Genomic DNA, 14,840 nt, shown 5'->3' on the forward strand with positions numbered 1-14,840 from the left:
TAAAGTCACTCGATAATGGAATCAAAATAATGTTAATTTTTAAATTTATGAGTGTAGTAACTAGTTGTATGGGACATGTGAAAAACACATTGTTATTTATTAATTCATTATAATTTAAATTCAAACATACAATCATAGGTTTTAATTTTGATTGATAGATGTTAAATTAGTAAATTGCGCATTTAAAATTATATATTATGTTAATTTTAAAGATAAAGAAAACTTAAAAACATACTTGAATACCATCATTAAGAATGCTACAGTAGATTTGATTAAAAACTTCCAGAAAGTAAAACCGTGATAAATTCCGGTAGGTATAATTGTTTACATTGTTTGTTCTAGCATAACCCTGAATATACATACCAAAAACATTGTTTTTAAATTGTTTTATAGGTATTATTGAAAATGATGCTACTAATACTGAATGTATTAAAAAAACAATGGTTGTACAAAATGAAGGCGTGATGTTGACAAATGCCTCTACTACAAATGCCGTAGAAGCTACAAGTGTGGCACTGTCAGGTGAGAATAGTTGCTTGTAGATTTGTTCTAACATAACCCTGAGTTAACGTACCTAAAACATTGTTTTAATATTAATTAATAGGTATTAATGAATATGATGATACTAATACTGAATATAAGAAAACAAAAATGGTTGAACAAAATGAATGTGTGATGTTGGGAAATGAGTCTACCACGGATGTCGTAGAACCCACAAGTATAATATTATCAGGTAAGCATTATTTTTGATACATCTTAACATACAGTTAACTCTTACTTACCACCAATATAACTTTGAACTCTTTAAGGCCCAGATGATAAATTTTATCACGAAAATATAATTTCTGATTATGATTATCAAATAGAAATGGCAAATGAAATTATGTCCAAGATTCTTACAGGTAATAAATAATGAGTCCAAAAAAAAATATTTGGTTTGGTATTCGTATTTCACTTTTTAGGAAGTTAGATAAATTAGTTCATATCTATTTAAAAAATTGTTTTTTTCTCAACCTAATTTATTCTGACCTATGTTGAAATCTGTATCATTATAAAAATGTTATATAGTATATAAATAAATTAGTAAAGACTAAAATTAATAGTGTTATTTGAGGTATAATAATAATAGCATATTTAAGCTACAAAATTGAGAAACATACACATTTTCAAAATTTAAAATGTAGTGATATTTCTCTGAAGGTTTGAAATATTTAGAATTAAATCAATTATTGTTAAAAGGACGTATACCTGCATATAATGTTTTTTCCGAACTACAAGTGCGTAAGATGGTAGTAAATTTTACGCTCAGCATATCATATTTAGCTCCGTCAGTTTAAAAATTAGAATGAATTGACCGCTTATAAAACTTAAGGGCAAGATTATTCTTTAGAAAGCATCATGGGTCTTGTATTATATTCTAATTTTGAAGCAAATTATAAGTATTTCAAAATGTACAAACAATTTACAATTTTAAAATACTTATAACTTGCTTTAAAATTAATGTACAATAAAACGCCCTAAAAGTGTCTAAAAGTCTAAATAATAATCTTGCCTTTAAATTTTGTAAGAAGTCAATTAATTCTAGTAATTAAACTAACCGAGCTAAAGAGATCTACTGAGCATAAAATTTATCATGTTATGCACTTATAAGATGGAGACAACATGTGCAGGTATGAAATCTTCTTAATAAATTAGTCTTGATATAATTTTCAGATATTTTTATAGATGTTTATGAAACCAAAAACAGTATCCTCAAACTACCAATTTACATTTAAATAATAGAAATTATTTTTGTTATATCACAGACATTTTTTTAGTTTTTTGTTCTATTTATCAAATCAAATCTTTGCAGTAAAAATAATAAAGAGTTAAATAAATATTTTTGATAAGTATGAACCCCAATAAACATTAATAAATTGCTGAATGAATAACAATTGAAGTATTAAAAAAAAAAATCAATAATCATTCATATTTAATTTATGTTAATCTATTTTTTACAAAAATTCATTAAATAAATAAATTATCATGTTTGATATATATAGATACATAATAGTGTCCAGAAAGTAAGTTCCGTTGGGCAATAAAAACATGTAAATGTGTAAATTTTATTATAAATTTTATTTGAATATAAAATACATGTATTACTCTATTTTTCAACATAGTTACCACCATTATTTAAGCACTTATCATATAGGCTTACTATCGCTAGATTTATGGCTCTGTAATATTGAATTTAGCCCAAGAATAATTTTGGGTTATCGAGATTGAGTTCAACATTGTACCAGTGAGTCCCTTAGGCTGGGTGGCTGCATCCGAGTTGGGTACCCAATTAAAAATTGCTATAGTAGTTGGGTTCGGAATTTTTACAACTATTTTTTTATACAATTTACAATTTTTTTTTATTTATTATTTTACTATATTTTAATTTATTTACTCAAATTATTTTTACAAATGTTATGATTATTTATAAAAAAATTATTTAATATAGAATAATAAGTTGTTGAATTATTAGTTATTTTTTCCTGATTGGAGCTGATGTCCATGTTTAAGATATTTGACAATATTTTTGATACACATACCTATAAATTATAGATAGTAGGTACCTAACTAGGTAATAACTATGATATAATTTATTATATTAATAACAAATAATAGTATATAATTTATTATATTATAGTTATTGCTTAGTTAGGTACCTACTATCTATAATTTATATGTGAATAAAAATATAGTCAAACTATCTATAATACGGACAACAGCTCAATCAGAGATGATAAATAATGAGTCAATAATTCCAAAAAAAACTGCTATAGTGTATAGTGTATGTATCATGATTAACTAATAATAAGTAGGTAGGTACTTACTTGTAAATATCTGTTATTGAAAAAAACGGTTATGCAGAGATTTGAACAAACTAAATCTGAAAATGCATAAATTCTCCGACTAAGGTTAGATGAATGTTTTTATTAATTTTATCTTTATAATCTATTCCAAGTTCTGAAATCTTCCTATTGATAGCTGCTTCATCACAAATAATGCCGTCCACAAATATACCATTATTTTCTAAGGAACTAATAGCTTTCAGTTCCAGTTTTGCTATCATTACTAGTAAAACAATCAATTTTTGAATACTTTAATTAGGTATCATGTAAATAAATATATATTATATAAGATTCTAATATTTATAAGCTATTATTTACCATTCACCTCCTCTTTAGAAGCAAAACATCCTATAGTTTGATAACTGTTGAGCTTAACGATTGCTACAAAAATACACGATGATCTGCATATTCTTTGTGGTGACTAGAATTACTTTCATTACCAAAGGTTTCTAATTATCTAATCCACTAACAGTATACTTTTACAAAGACTGCCTGAATCAAATGGTGAGACACAATGTAGTATAGTACCAATTCTGATTTTTACGTTGTATTTCTGTAATTTATACCTGTTTTATTGAAAGAAACCATAATAAATATCAACCAATACAGCATAGCGTACATATAAGTATATAATATTCAAAACTTTATCATTGATTATCAATGTCTGTTTGAAAAATTTATTTTAAAACAAATAAATTTCAAATATAGTACTAACAATACATACCTACTTCAAAACGATTATCTAGATTCTAGATACAGCATTTTCAAATAAATAAAAATGACAAGTATAAAATATACATATTAGGGATCCAAGTATATTTTTACAGTATTCATATTATTTTAAATAGATAGGCACACGTCATATCAGTATATCACCAATATGAAGTTTGAATGTTTTTGACATATTTTTGATTTAAACAAGTATGGTTTTCCAAGATAAGAGAAAGAATAACACCTTTTTTAAGTTATTAATTGTACTGTATGGAATCTATAACAGTAAAACATAAAGGATTGATTTTAAATAATTTGTATAATAGTTATTATATCATATATGTAATACCTGCCCACTTGTGTATGTATAGTAACAAAATAATTACTAGCGAGTGTGTATAACTATTTCAATAAAGTTAGTTATTAATATTTAGTAAATTTACCTTTATTCATCCAGACTTCCAAAAACTTTATGTCTATATATATATATCTTCGTCTCTAAAACGTATTAAGCAAACATGATTTTATCATTGTCAATACCTTTAATGTTTTAAAGGGATAGTTTTCTTTCACTTTTATGGATAAAAAGTATATCTGAGAGCAGAAAATAGAAAAAAAAATTCTGGTTGCTTTCGCTGGTAGTCAGACGTACATCCCACAATGCAGCACTTGGCGTCTTGGCCCACCATTGTAGTAATATTATGTATCACGTATAGGTATAAACACGTTAAATTTAAAAAAGTAACAAATCACAATACGTCAATACTCGACACTCAAAAATTGTGACAGGAATAGAAGTATAGAACAGAAATATCTACCTATAGAATTTTAATTCATTAGTAAATACTAAAAAGTTAAAAACACGCAAACCGACGCAGCGAGCAGACATGAGACTGACTAGTGACTACTGAGACAGTGAGACAAGTCACAAGTAGTAGTAAGTAGTAACACTATATAGTAACTACTAACTTCTATTATCGTATAACAATAACATAGCTAATCGTCGTCGGTCCGCAATCGCGATCGGCCGTGCCTACGGGGAATTTTGTAAGTAAGGTGTAAAAATAAACAATAAACTATAGGTAATACCAATTGCCTACCTATCTGGCTATCTATAAATAAACTTAATGTCTACCGTCGTGGATATAGATCATATCCGTATTTATTATTTACCGTTGCCATTTATATAATATCATAGTAATAAGTAATAACTAATAACCATCAGTTATACAAATAAATGTACCTGTATATAATATATACAAATGTATCAATTGAATAATATTATATTCAGTCATTCTGAAGTGAGTTTGATATAGATAGGTATATAAAAACTAATAATTTAATTAATTTTTTTTTAATAAACGTATTTTTATAATATTATGATAATTTTAATGAAACTATTATTAATTATAATCTAAGGATTCGGGATGCTTAGTGCTTACTAGCATTTAAATTCACCTACGATTTGTCGATTTGTACAAATGTAATAAAAGGATCGACAAAGCTGGAGGTCACAAGTCGTGTGTGTTTGGACAGTTGGAGTCCATTAAGCACCGGAGTTAACAAGACATGCTTAAATTTAAATTTTTTTTTATACATTATTTCATATTCAAACTTAGAACCAATATATTAAAATTATACTCTGTAGTTTGATCTTTGAACGGATCATCTAAACTCATTATTAAGGGTGGAAGGCATAAAGGCAGTTAAATTCTTATGGAGGTCACTAACTACGCCATACCTGTATAGGTGTGTGTGTGTGTGTGTGTGTGTGTGTGTGTGCGCGTGCGTGCGTGCGTGCGCGCGTGTGTGTGTGTGTGTGTGCGTGTGTGTGTGTGTGTGTTTGAATTTTGGTTATTGGTGAGACCAATCATTTTGCCTCTCATATTGCTGCTGCAATATTTTACAGGTAAGTCAAGAACTTTTAATAAATATATATTATATAAATAATATTTATAATAGTTTACAAACAAGATGTATACATATATATGTATGTATATTAAATGTTTTATATATATATAATTATATGTATAATTATATATCATACATTTTAAAATTATATATATATAACTATATATTTTATTATTTTATAATTAAAATATTTATTGAGTTGGGTCATATATATGTAATTTTAGATTTGGCAATTGACGACACATTTAGGTGTCTTCAACAGTCGAACGCGACTAGTTAGAGTAGTTTTTTTTACAGTAGTTCGCTATATTCTTATCGTTGCGGCTTTACTTTACAGATCATATAAAGAGTGACTGAGTTCTTTTTAATTTGGACAATATGTTTCGGCCGTGGGAAAATTCTGATATTTCAAATGAGAATAACTTAGCTGAGAAGGATAAAGCACCTGTAGTGCGTTCATCTACTTATTCAGCATTAAACTTATCATCAGTCCATCAATATTTATTAGACAAAATTTATCCGTCATATATTACCACCAAAAATCAAAAAGCTAATTTCCGTAGACAATGTAAGCCATTTACAGTAGACGATTCAAAAACATTACTCTATAAAAAAAAAATTAAGAATAGATTAACCAATCAAAATGAAGAAAAGTTTTTACCAGTTATTTTAGACAAAAAAAAAACAAAACGAACTAATATCAATGACTCGTCGAGGTACAGAATCTAGTGTAGAATCAATATCCTTATCTGCTCACCGTGGCAGAGATGCGTGTATATCTTTTAATAGAATCGCGTATGTTTTGGCCTAATATTTATTCTGACGTATGTGATTTTATAAAAGAATGCGATATTTGCCAGAAAGTTAATCCAGCAGTTTTAAAAGCTGTTCCAGAACTGCAGCCAGTATCTGTGCCAACTGCTGTTATGAAACAAATAGGTATAGATATAGCCACATTACCTGAAGTAAACCAAAATAAATATATTATTGTGGCAATTGATTATTTCAGTAAGTGGTCAGAAATTAAAGCTGTTCAAAATAAAACTGCTGAAACTGTTGCTAGATTTTTATTTGAACTTATTTGTAGACATTCCTGCATGTTAATACAAATAAATTACCAAGGTAGGGAATTTGTTAACCAGGTATCAGATCGCCTTCATTTATTCACTGGTACAAAACAGCGACTGACATCAGCTTACCACCCTCAAAGCAACGGGCTTGTCGAACGACAGAACCGAACAATAAAGAACATGATCTTAAAAACATTATATAATGAAAATTATGTTTCTAGATGGCCAGACATAATTGACGGTGTTCTTTTTGCTCACCGTACAGTTCGTCACGAAAGTACAAAATATTCACCATTTTTTTTGTTATATAATCGAGAACCAACATTACCCATTGACATTACTTTAGAAGAAATCACTTTAAATGAAATGAAGGAAGATGGAATTTTAAAAGAAGGAGATACAAATATTTTATGCAATGAAGTTGATCAAAATTTGTTTGAAAAACGATTAGCACAAATTTTGCAAATTAAAAATTCTGTTTTTACTCAAGCAGCAAATAACATTAAAAAATTCAAATAAAACAAAAAAAAGCATATGACACACGTCATTCTAATAAACCAAATTTTAAAATTGGTAACTTAGTACTGCTTCGTAATTGTATCAGAGACGATCGAAAAGGTGGGTGGTCTAAAGCTCCTTTTACAGGACCTTACACAATTATAAAAATTCAAAAAAATAACAACTGCATTTTAAAAACAATGAAAGGAAAATTAATTCAAAAGCAACATCCTATTTCAAATTTAAAACATTATTCGACTAAAGGATCCATGAAAAAACTTTAAAAAAAAAAACAAGATAGATACACATCGGATGCAGATAAACCAATAGTGGCAATAGAAGAACCGAATTTACAAATATCTGCAGAAACAATACAACTGTAAGACAACAAAATACGTAATTTTTTTTCAGATGGATCAAAATTTCGTTTTCATCCTATAAATAATAAGTGGCAAAAAGAACAGTGCAAAATAATGAACCTGGCTTATGTTCAAAGCGATGATTTTAAAACGACAAGAAATAGTATTCTTCATTTTCCCAATGTATATTCAACTATACCTGATGGTAATTGTTTTTTCAGAGCAATTTCGTTGTGTCTCACAGGAACTGAAGTGCAACACTCTGAAATTAAGAAACTAATAATACAGTTTATGAAAAATCATAACAAAAAAGTAGATGATTTTTCCAACACCCAGAATTACCTATATAACTAAAAGTAACATGGAAAGTGACAAAGTTTGGGCAACTGAAGTAGAAATGCACTTTACTGCTGCATTTCTTAGTGCAGATATATATTCCTTTACGGCAAATCAATGGTTACGATTTTCACATTCGTTGCAATTATCAACTAAACCAGACTACAACAAAATGGCAATATACCTCAACCATAAAAATTCTAACCACTTTGAAGTTGTGTTGAAAGTGAAAAAAATAGCTGGTTTTGATAAACAAGTAAAGTATTTTAAACTTATAAGAACACTATTACTACATTTCAGTTATCTAATAATATTATTTGCTTCCAGGATGATGATATTTACCTGACAATCACAAATTATTAATTTATATGTTTATTACTTTTACTTTGTATTTTTCATTGTTTTGATTATTTTGATTATTTATATAATTCAACATTTTTTTTTTTTTATACAAAATACTTTATTATTTATATAATTTAATTTTTTTTTATATTTTATACACGTGTCAAAACTTAAAAAAAACTAATTAATATAGTTAATTAGTATAGTTAATTTGAGAAATAAATAAACAAATTTAACATAATTCCTGCTAATAATAAATTAACCTGCAATCTGTACAAATATTCATGTAAAACTATTAAAATAATATATCTAGTGAAATTTTACCCCCGAACATTTTACCGGGGGGGGGGGGGGGGAATATTTTCTAGAAAAATTTTACCGGTGGGTAAATATTCACTAGTGATATTTTACCCCCAGAATTTTTTGCGGGAAGGTAAATATTCTCTAGTGAAATATTACCGGGGGAGTAAAATTTCACTAGTGAATATTTACCGAGGGGGTAAAATTTCACGGGGGTAAATAATCCCGGTTACACCGGCACCCAAGGTGATTATTAGTGATCAATCGCTTGCCTTAATATCTGCAATTGTCCAGTCATTCACCCAATATAATACTTTGGAGAAATATTTAAATGTTTGCTTCTCCCTTCTTGGCCAAAATGATGGAGAAAAACCAATCTGTTTTATAAGAAATGATGTGAATCATTTTGTTCATTTAATTTCTAAATGGCAACCTTTAAAAATAAATAAATATCCTAGGACAAAACAGCTTTTCACTAGAGCAATGTGCCTTCTAATTTTTTGCAAAACTTTAGATGAAGCTAAAAGTATTCTTGAGGCTATATTTATAATAGCCTTAAGTAAGTATGATGGACCTTGTATACATTATGATGGAGAAATACACCGAGAAACTGCCTGTGCACAAAGCAAAAAAATTTTACAGTCTTTAATATCAAATAATGCAGATGATTTAATACAGAATATCAATAGTCATAGTTTAGAAGAGCCAATTATTGAAGAAATTGAAATTGAACATGACAATCATAATGTAGATGATTTAAATATTTTTTCTTTTAAATATTGGGCAAAACAAATTGCTTTGACCTGTGATTTCCAAGTTGAAAATATAATTGGAGAGTTCGATAATGCCCAATATATCCCTGAACTTGTACCTATAATTATAAAGACAATGAAATTATTTCCTTGCTGGTCCAGCATAATGGTCAATGTGTTTGGATTTGGTGAAGAAATAGGTTCTAGTTGTAGAGTTGAAAGTCATGTTAATAACTTAAAAAATAGAATTCTAAAAAATGAAGAACTACCTATTAGAGTCGATAGCCTTGTTGAAAAAATAACAGAACATTATGCAGGTGATCATTTGTTGCTGGAAGCATTGAACATAAATGAATCAAAGGCTGATCCCTTGCAAGTTGAACATGTAAAAAACTCTATCAATATTTTATCTAGCATAAATGAAGAAGTAAGTGAAAACGATATACTTAAAGATAACTCAAAAGACCTTCACACAGAGAAAATGAGTTATTTTATGATGAAATTCCTTCTAAAAAATCGAATGAGTTAACCAACATTTTTGATTGTGTTCAGTGCATAGCATGTGAGAATGGTGATATGCCTACTGGACTACATAGGTGTGCTAATTGTGATAAGTTTGTGCATTTATTTGGGTGTTCTGTTACTTTAGCAAACACTGAAGAGGGCTGTGGTGAAAAGAGAGTGTGCCTGGAATGTGATGAGATTGACAAAGATATTTTAAAAGAATCAACAGCTGTAGAAAATTGGAAAAAATGGCAGTACTCTAAAAAACTCAAAAAGATTACGTTCTGCTAAATCTTATCTTAATAAACAGCCAGGTTTCGATAAAATTGATTTAAATAAAAAAGGAAAAATTACTCCTATAGCCGTACTAAAAAATGGATCTTGTTTTCAAAACAAACCTTTATCATTTTTGCCTGGTCTTGATAATGTATTACTAAGCAATACTTGCTCTGCTGATTCAATATTATCAGTTTTAGCTGTTTGCGCTGAAGAAAGTAATAGTTACTATCATTTTTTATTGGAACACAAGGATCAAAAGAACCTAACAGCTACTTTTGTTTTAAACATGATAGGTAACAAACCATCAAAAGATATGTATAGAGCTCGAGTGTATTTATTGAGCATGGTTTGCACATTAAATACAAGGTTGATTGGTAATATTACTTATATTGACACAATGGATACTGCACTATCAATGACAGAAAAATTATTAGATAAAATGCCTTCATATAATAGAACTCACCGTTGTTCAAACTCTTCATGTTTTGAACCAGAAATATCAAATAGTGGTGTTGTAATTTCATTCAATGCATTTGATGGTAAAGTTGATCTACAAAAAAAACTAGCAGAATATTTTCAATCTAAATCAAGGATATGTGTTTCACTTAACTGTGGACATATGAGAGATGAAGAAATAAAGCCTATGGAACATATTATCGTAGAACTTGTAGCAGTACCTCAAGGTAATATTTAATTAATTTTAAATTGTTGTTCTAAGTACTGACAAAAAATATGAATTATATTGTTAAAAAAAAACATTATATCATCTACTACATAAATTATATTTGTTATATTCTTATTGTTCATAGATTTTCAAAGTTCAACATATGGCGATACAGAAGCAATTTCTGAAATAAAAAAAAAACTATGCAGGAAAAGCCATATGGAAATTGGGCGAAATTGAAAAAAAAATTATCATAAATGATGATAATTATAATTTAAAAGGAATTATTGCTTTTAATGCCTCAGATTGGAAGTTACGACAAACCCAGGGTCATTATATTGCCTGTTGTTTAAGGGTAATAAATGATCAGTGGGAATGTTATGATGATATAAAAGATACAGTATCAATTAAATCTAAAGATTATAAAGTTAATGTGGAGTTGCTATTTTATACTAAATTATAAAGTTAATTAGAAGTATTCTTTTTCTAAATTAATAATAATACCTATTATAAATTAGGTATAAACATATTTATTTTGTTGATCCTTGTTTAGAAATATAATATAAAAATGTATGTTTTCAATTTGTTTATTAATTTGAAATCCTTTCCTACATGAAAATATTTTAATGGGATTTAAATAAAACTTATAATTTCAAAATTGCATTATTTTTTAGTGTAATCTATTATAAAAAATACTTGATTATTTTATTATTATTTATTATTTAATAAAATATTAAATAATTGTAACTCTTTGTAGGGTGAGAACTATTTATTAATTGGTTGATGTAGGTATGGCAAAATAACTGACCATGAACCGATGCAAGTAAAAATGCAACTGTAGTCTCTTACAGGTATGCACCATGCATATTGCATATGCATGTATTTACTATAGATTATAGGTGAAAGCTGAGAGCATTCGTTTCATCTTAAGATGAAATTTCATTAGACCCATACTTTCATTTACATGGATTTTCTATTTGAATTTGATTTAGGCGGCATTGTAATAATATTGGCTACACACAGGTGGCAATTACAAGTTATGCCCTAATAAATTGAGAATAATTGCCGGGTTAATATCTAAGCTTATGCCTTAGTCGTTAAATCATTTAATTGTGTAAAATCTTCAGATAAGTTTACTAATGTAATTAACTACTGTAGAAAAAACAGTATTTATCAATAACAGGTCGAAAAAAACTTTTAAGTTCTCTTCTGTAGCCTATTATCTTCTATAACCATTAACTTCATCGAAATATTTAATAGTAAACTTAGACCAAACTTCATGGTAATATTGGTAATATGTAGAAATTTTCCATTTATCACACTTACCTATATTTGGTTTTTGTATACTTAAGTATTCAAAACAATTTTGCAAGATAAATATTTACATGTAAGCAGCATGCAAAAATTATCAAAGATAATGAACACATTCATGATTATTAGTACATTTAAGTCTTAAGTACCTACCAGGCACACATAAGACGTCGTTTTAACACACCCCAAACGAATAACGAACTGACAAAATAATAATTTATTTTATTTTTAGTATCTATACTACACTTCTTAAAAACGATAAATATTACACTAAAAACACTAAAACATTGTTGGATTTGATAAATATAAAATTAAATATAACCATAAATATATTACGTAGTTACATAGGTTCTATATATATTGATATATTATATTATTATGAATATATATATTTACAAAAAACACCATTTATAGTAATTTCATCTTTATCCTCATCATTTATTATTAATTTTATAAGTTTAACCATGTTTGCAGCATTGTCGCACGTTATTGAGTAAATTTGTTTTTTCCTGATACTAAACTTTTGTTATACATCAAGGAGCTAGAAAATAATGTACATGTAAGAAAAAACACGAATTATACGTGCGACTAATTTAAGTGTAAAATAACGGTAAAAGTTTAAAATATTCCAGAGTTTTTAAATTTGCTGAGGTGTGTTGAACATGTATTTCTTTCATAGCCAATGTCGCCAAACAAACTTTATTGTTTTTGATATACTGTATATTAACACCCATAATCGACCGACTGTGTCGTTTGACACAGTCAATTTTCAAACTTATAAGTTTGCTTTTAACATCATCTTTAATCTGGTTCATTATTGTAATTGAAGTAGAAAATATTTGCTTTTTAATATTGTGCGAATTTATGGTAAAGCCTAATGAAAAGTTAAAAAAATAATAAGGTAAACTTATAAATGTATAAAACAGTTAGATTTATTATTTAAGTTTTTGTATAATTACAAACCTTCACCAATACCTAGCTGAAGTCAGGGGATCCAAAATTTTTTTCCAACCAGAGTCGTGGAATATTGACAATGGTCGACCATTTACAGTTACAAGTTCAGTACATGCGTTTAATAGCTGGCTTGTCAATATTCACAAAAAGTTTTTTCTTAGAAATTTCAATCATGCCATCTAATGGACCTCGTTTCTAAATATCATAGTAGGTACACATAAGACATTAATATTTTATTATTGCAATGATAATTTAACTATGTATTAGGTAGGAACCTACTATATTATACTACCATACTATGTATATTAATTATTAGGCTATAGAGGAAATTAACTATAGAGTAAATCTCATAACAATCAATTCAATTTAAATTTACTTCAAACCCTAAGTTTGATTTCAGTTGCATCAATATTACCAAATTTTAATTAAAACGTTTACCTTTAAAGAAAATATTCCCTACGTATTTGGTTGAGAATCATCAATTTGTTTCACTACGTTAGGTTTATTGTTTGATTCATTCAATATTGTGTATTCACGAGGGTGATAACTTCGGATATGTGTCTCAAGGTTATTACTGTGATTTCCTTTCAAAACTGACCTGTGGCAACCTTCTACTTTACAGGTAGATATATTTTTTTCACGGTCGTATTTGAAAAACAATTGACCAACAGGGTTTGATTTTTTTATTCCCATTTTCCTTAAAAAATATAAATAAATAAAGTAATTGATGAGTAGTTAATACCAGTAGGTTATAAATTATAATAAACTATTAGATATGTAGTATACCTATCTCTCGATGGTACACAAAATAATCGATGAAATTAAAACTATTTTGAATAACTTTATTAACATAAAACAAACACAAAAAAAATACGGGTCTCTATGAATTGTTAACAAACATAAGCCGTCTCTCACTCGAAACCCGCACTGTCCATCTCCTATGGTGCTTACCTCCTTAAATATTATTTTACAAAGTGCTGCCTCAGCTCATTTGCTGTGTTGGCCTAATATTACGCAATTTAAACATAAGTAATATTTTTCTATTATTATTAGTTGGCACATGCCACATACAACAGATAGGTGTAAAATATATTAATATAATTACATTTTGTTGTATGACTAAAAGATTATATCTATCAAGATTTCAAGAACAAAAAATATTTACTATAAGAACAGTTTTTTTTATGGATATTTTATGTTCAAATTCGAACGGAATTAAGTATTTAAACGAATAAAAACAATTTTGGTTACTTTGTAATTTAAAAAAACATTATTTGTGGGTACTTGAAACAATTGAAACTCAACTTTTGAAGTATATTATTATGTTTTAGATACACAACAATACATATTTTCAAATGCAATGTTTTTCACAAAAATTAATTCAACCTACTGTATTACTAATAGCATTGATTATAATATATACTAGTATATATAATCAATGCTAATAGTAAGATAGTAATAAATAGTATCCCACACAACACATAGTGTAGGTATCTTCTTGCCCACCTTTTTTTATATTATAATTAAAATAGTATAAATAATATTATTTCTTATTATATTATTAAGGAGTATGGATAGTTAACACTGGAAACTGACGTAAACTAATTATTAAACCCCGCCACTATATGATTTACAATATCTTACACGTATAACCTATTAGTGAGTAATAAGACTAATACGTAATAATATTTACTATCGATTAAGATAATAAAAAATAATATACTTTAATATTAAGACTTAAGAGTTAAAATAATATCCTTCATTTTATAATTTCATGGTTAGGTACCTAATAGTTTTTAATTTACCAATGTCAATATTGACAATTTTTTTTCATAACTTCCCTTATAAAACTGTACAATGGTTAATAACCACTAAATCACGATTCACGATTGTAAACAATTATTATGTTGCATATTGCATGCTTTTTAAACTAGGTAGTAAATCGCAATAAAATCAGCACACTGATT

At 27.5% G+C, this 14,840-nt stretch overlaps 1 protein-coding gene across 1 annotated transcript; it reads left to right on the top strand.

Annotated features, from left to right (window-relative positions):
- Positions 1–217: 217 nt before the first annotated feature.
- On the top strand, positions 218–913 carry LOC149059227 (uncharacterized). The gene is made up of 4 exons (XM_089218175.1): positions 218–310; positions 394–522; positions 605–733; positions 810–913. Exons 2-4 carry the CDS (start codon positions 441–443, stop codon positions 911–913), a joined length of 315 nt encoding a protein of 104 aa, XP_089074301.1. The 5' UTR covers positions 218–310; positions 394–440.
- Positions 914–14,840: the final 13,927 nt, after the last annotated feature.

Source organism: Diuraphis noxia, unplaced genomic scaffold (genome assembly GCF_037042655.1).
Source record: "Diuraphis noxia isolate RWA-SAM2 unplaced genomic scaffold, SU_Dnox_SAM2 contig0001, whole genome shotgun sequence".
In the NCBI taxonomy this organism is placed as follows: Eukaryota; Metazoa; Arthropoda; class Insecta; order Hemiptera; family Aphididae; genus Diuraphis; species Diuraphis noxia.

What these genes read in the sequence shown, in the direction of transcription:
- LOC149059227 (XM_089218175.1), top strand. Translation starts at nt 441, where the DNA reads ATGGTTGTACAAAATGAAGGCGTGATGTTGACAAATGCCTCTACTACA. An exon ending in TACAAGTGTGGCACTGTCAG is followed by an intron (nt 523 to 604) that starts GTGAGAATAGTT and finishes ATTAATTAATAG; the next exon opens with GTATTAATGAATATGATGAT. An exon ending in CACAAGTATAATATTATCAG is followed by an intron (nt 734 to 809) that starts GTAAGCATTATT and finishes GAACTCTTTAAG; the next exon opens with GCCCAGATGATAAATTTTAT.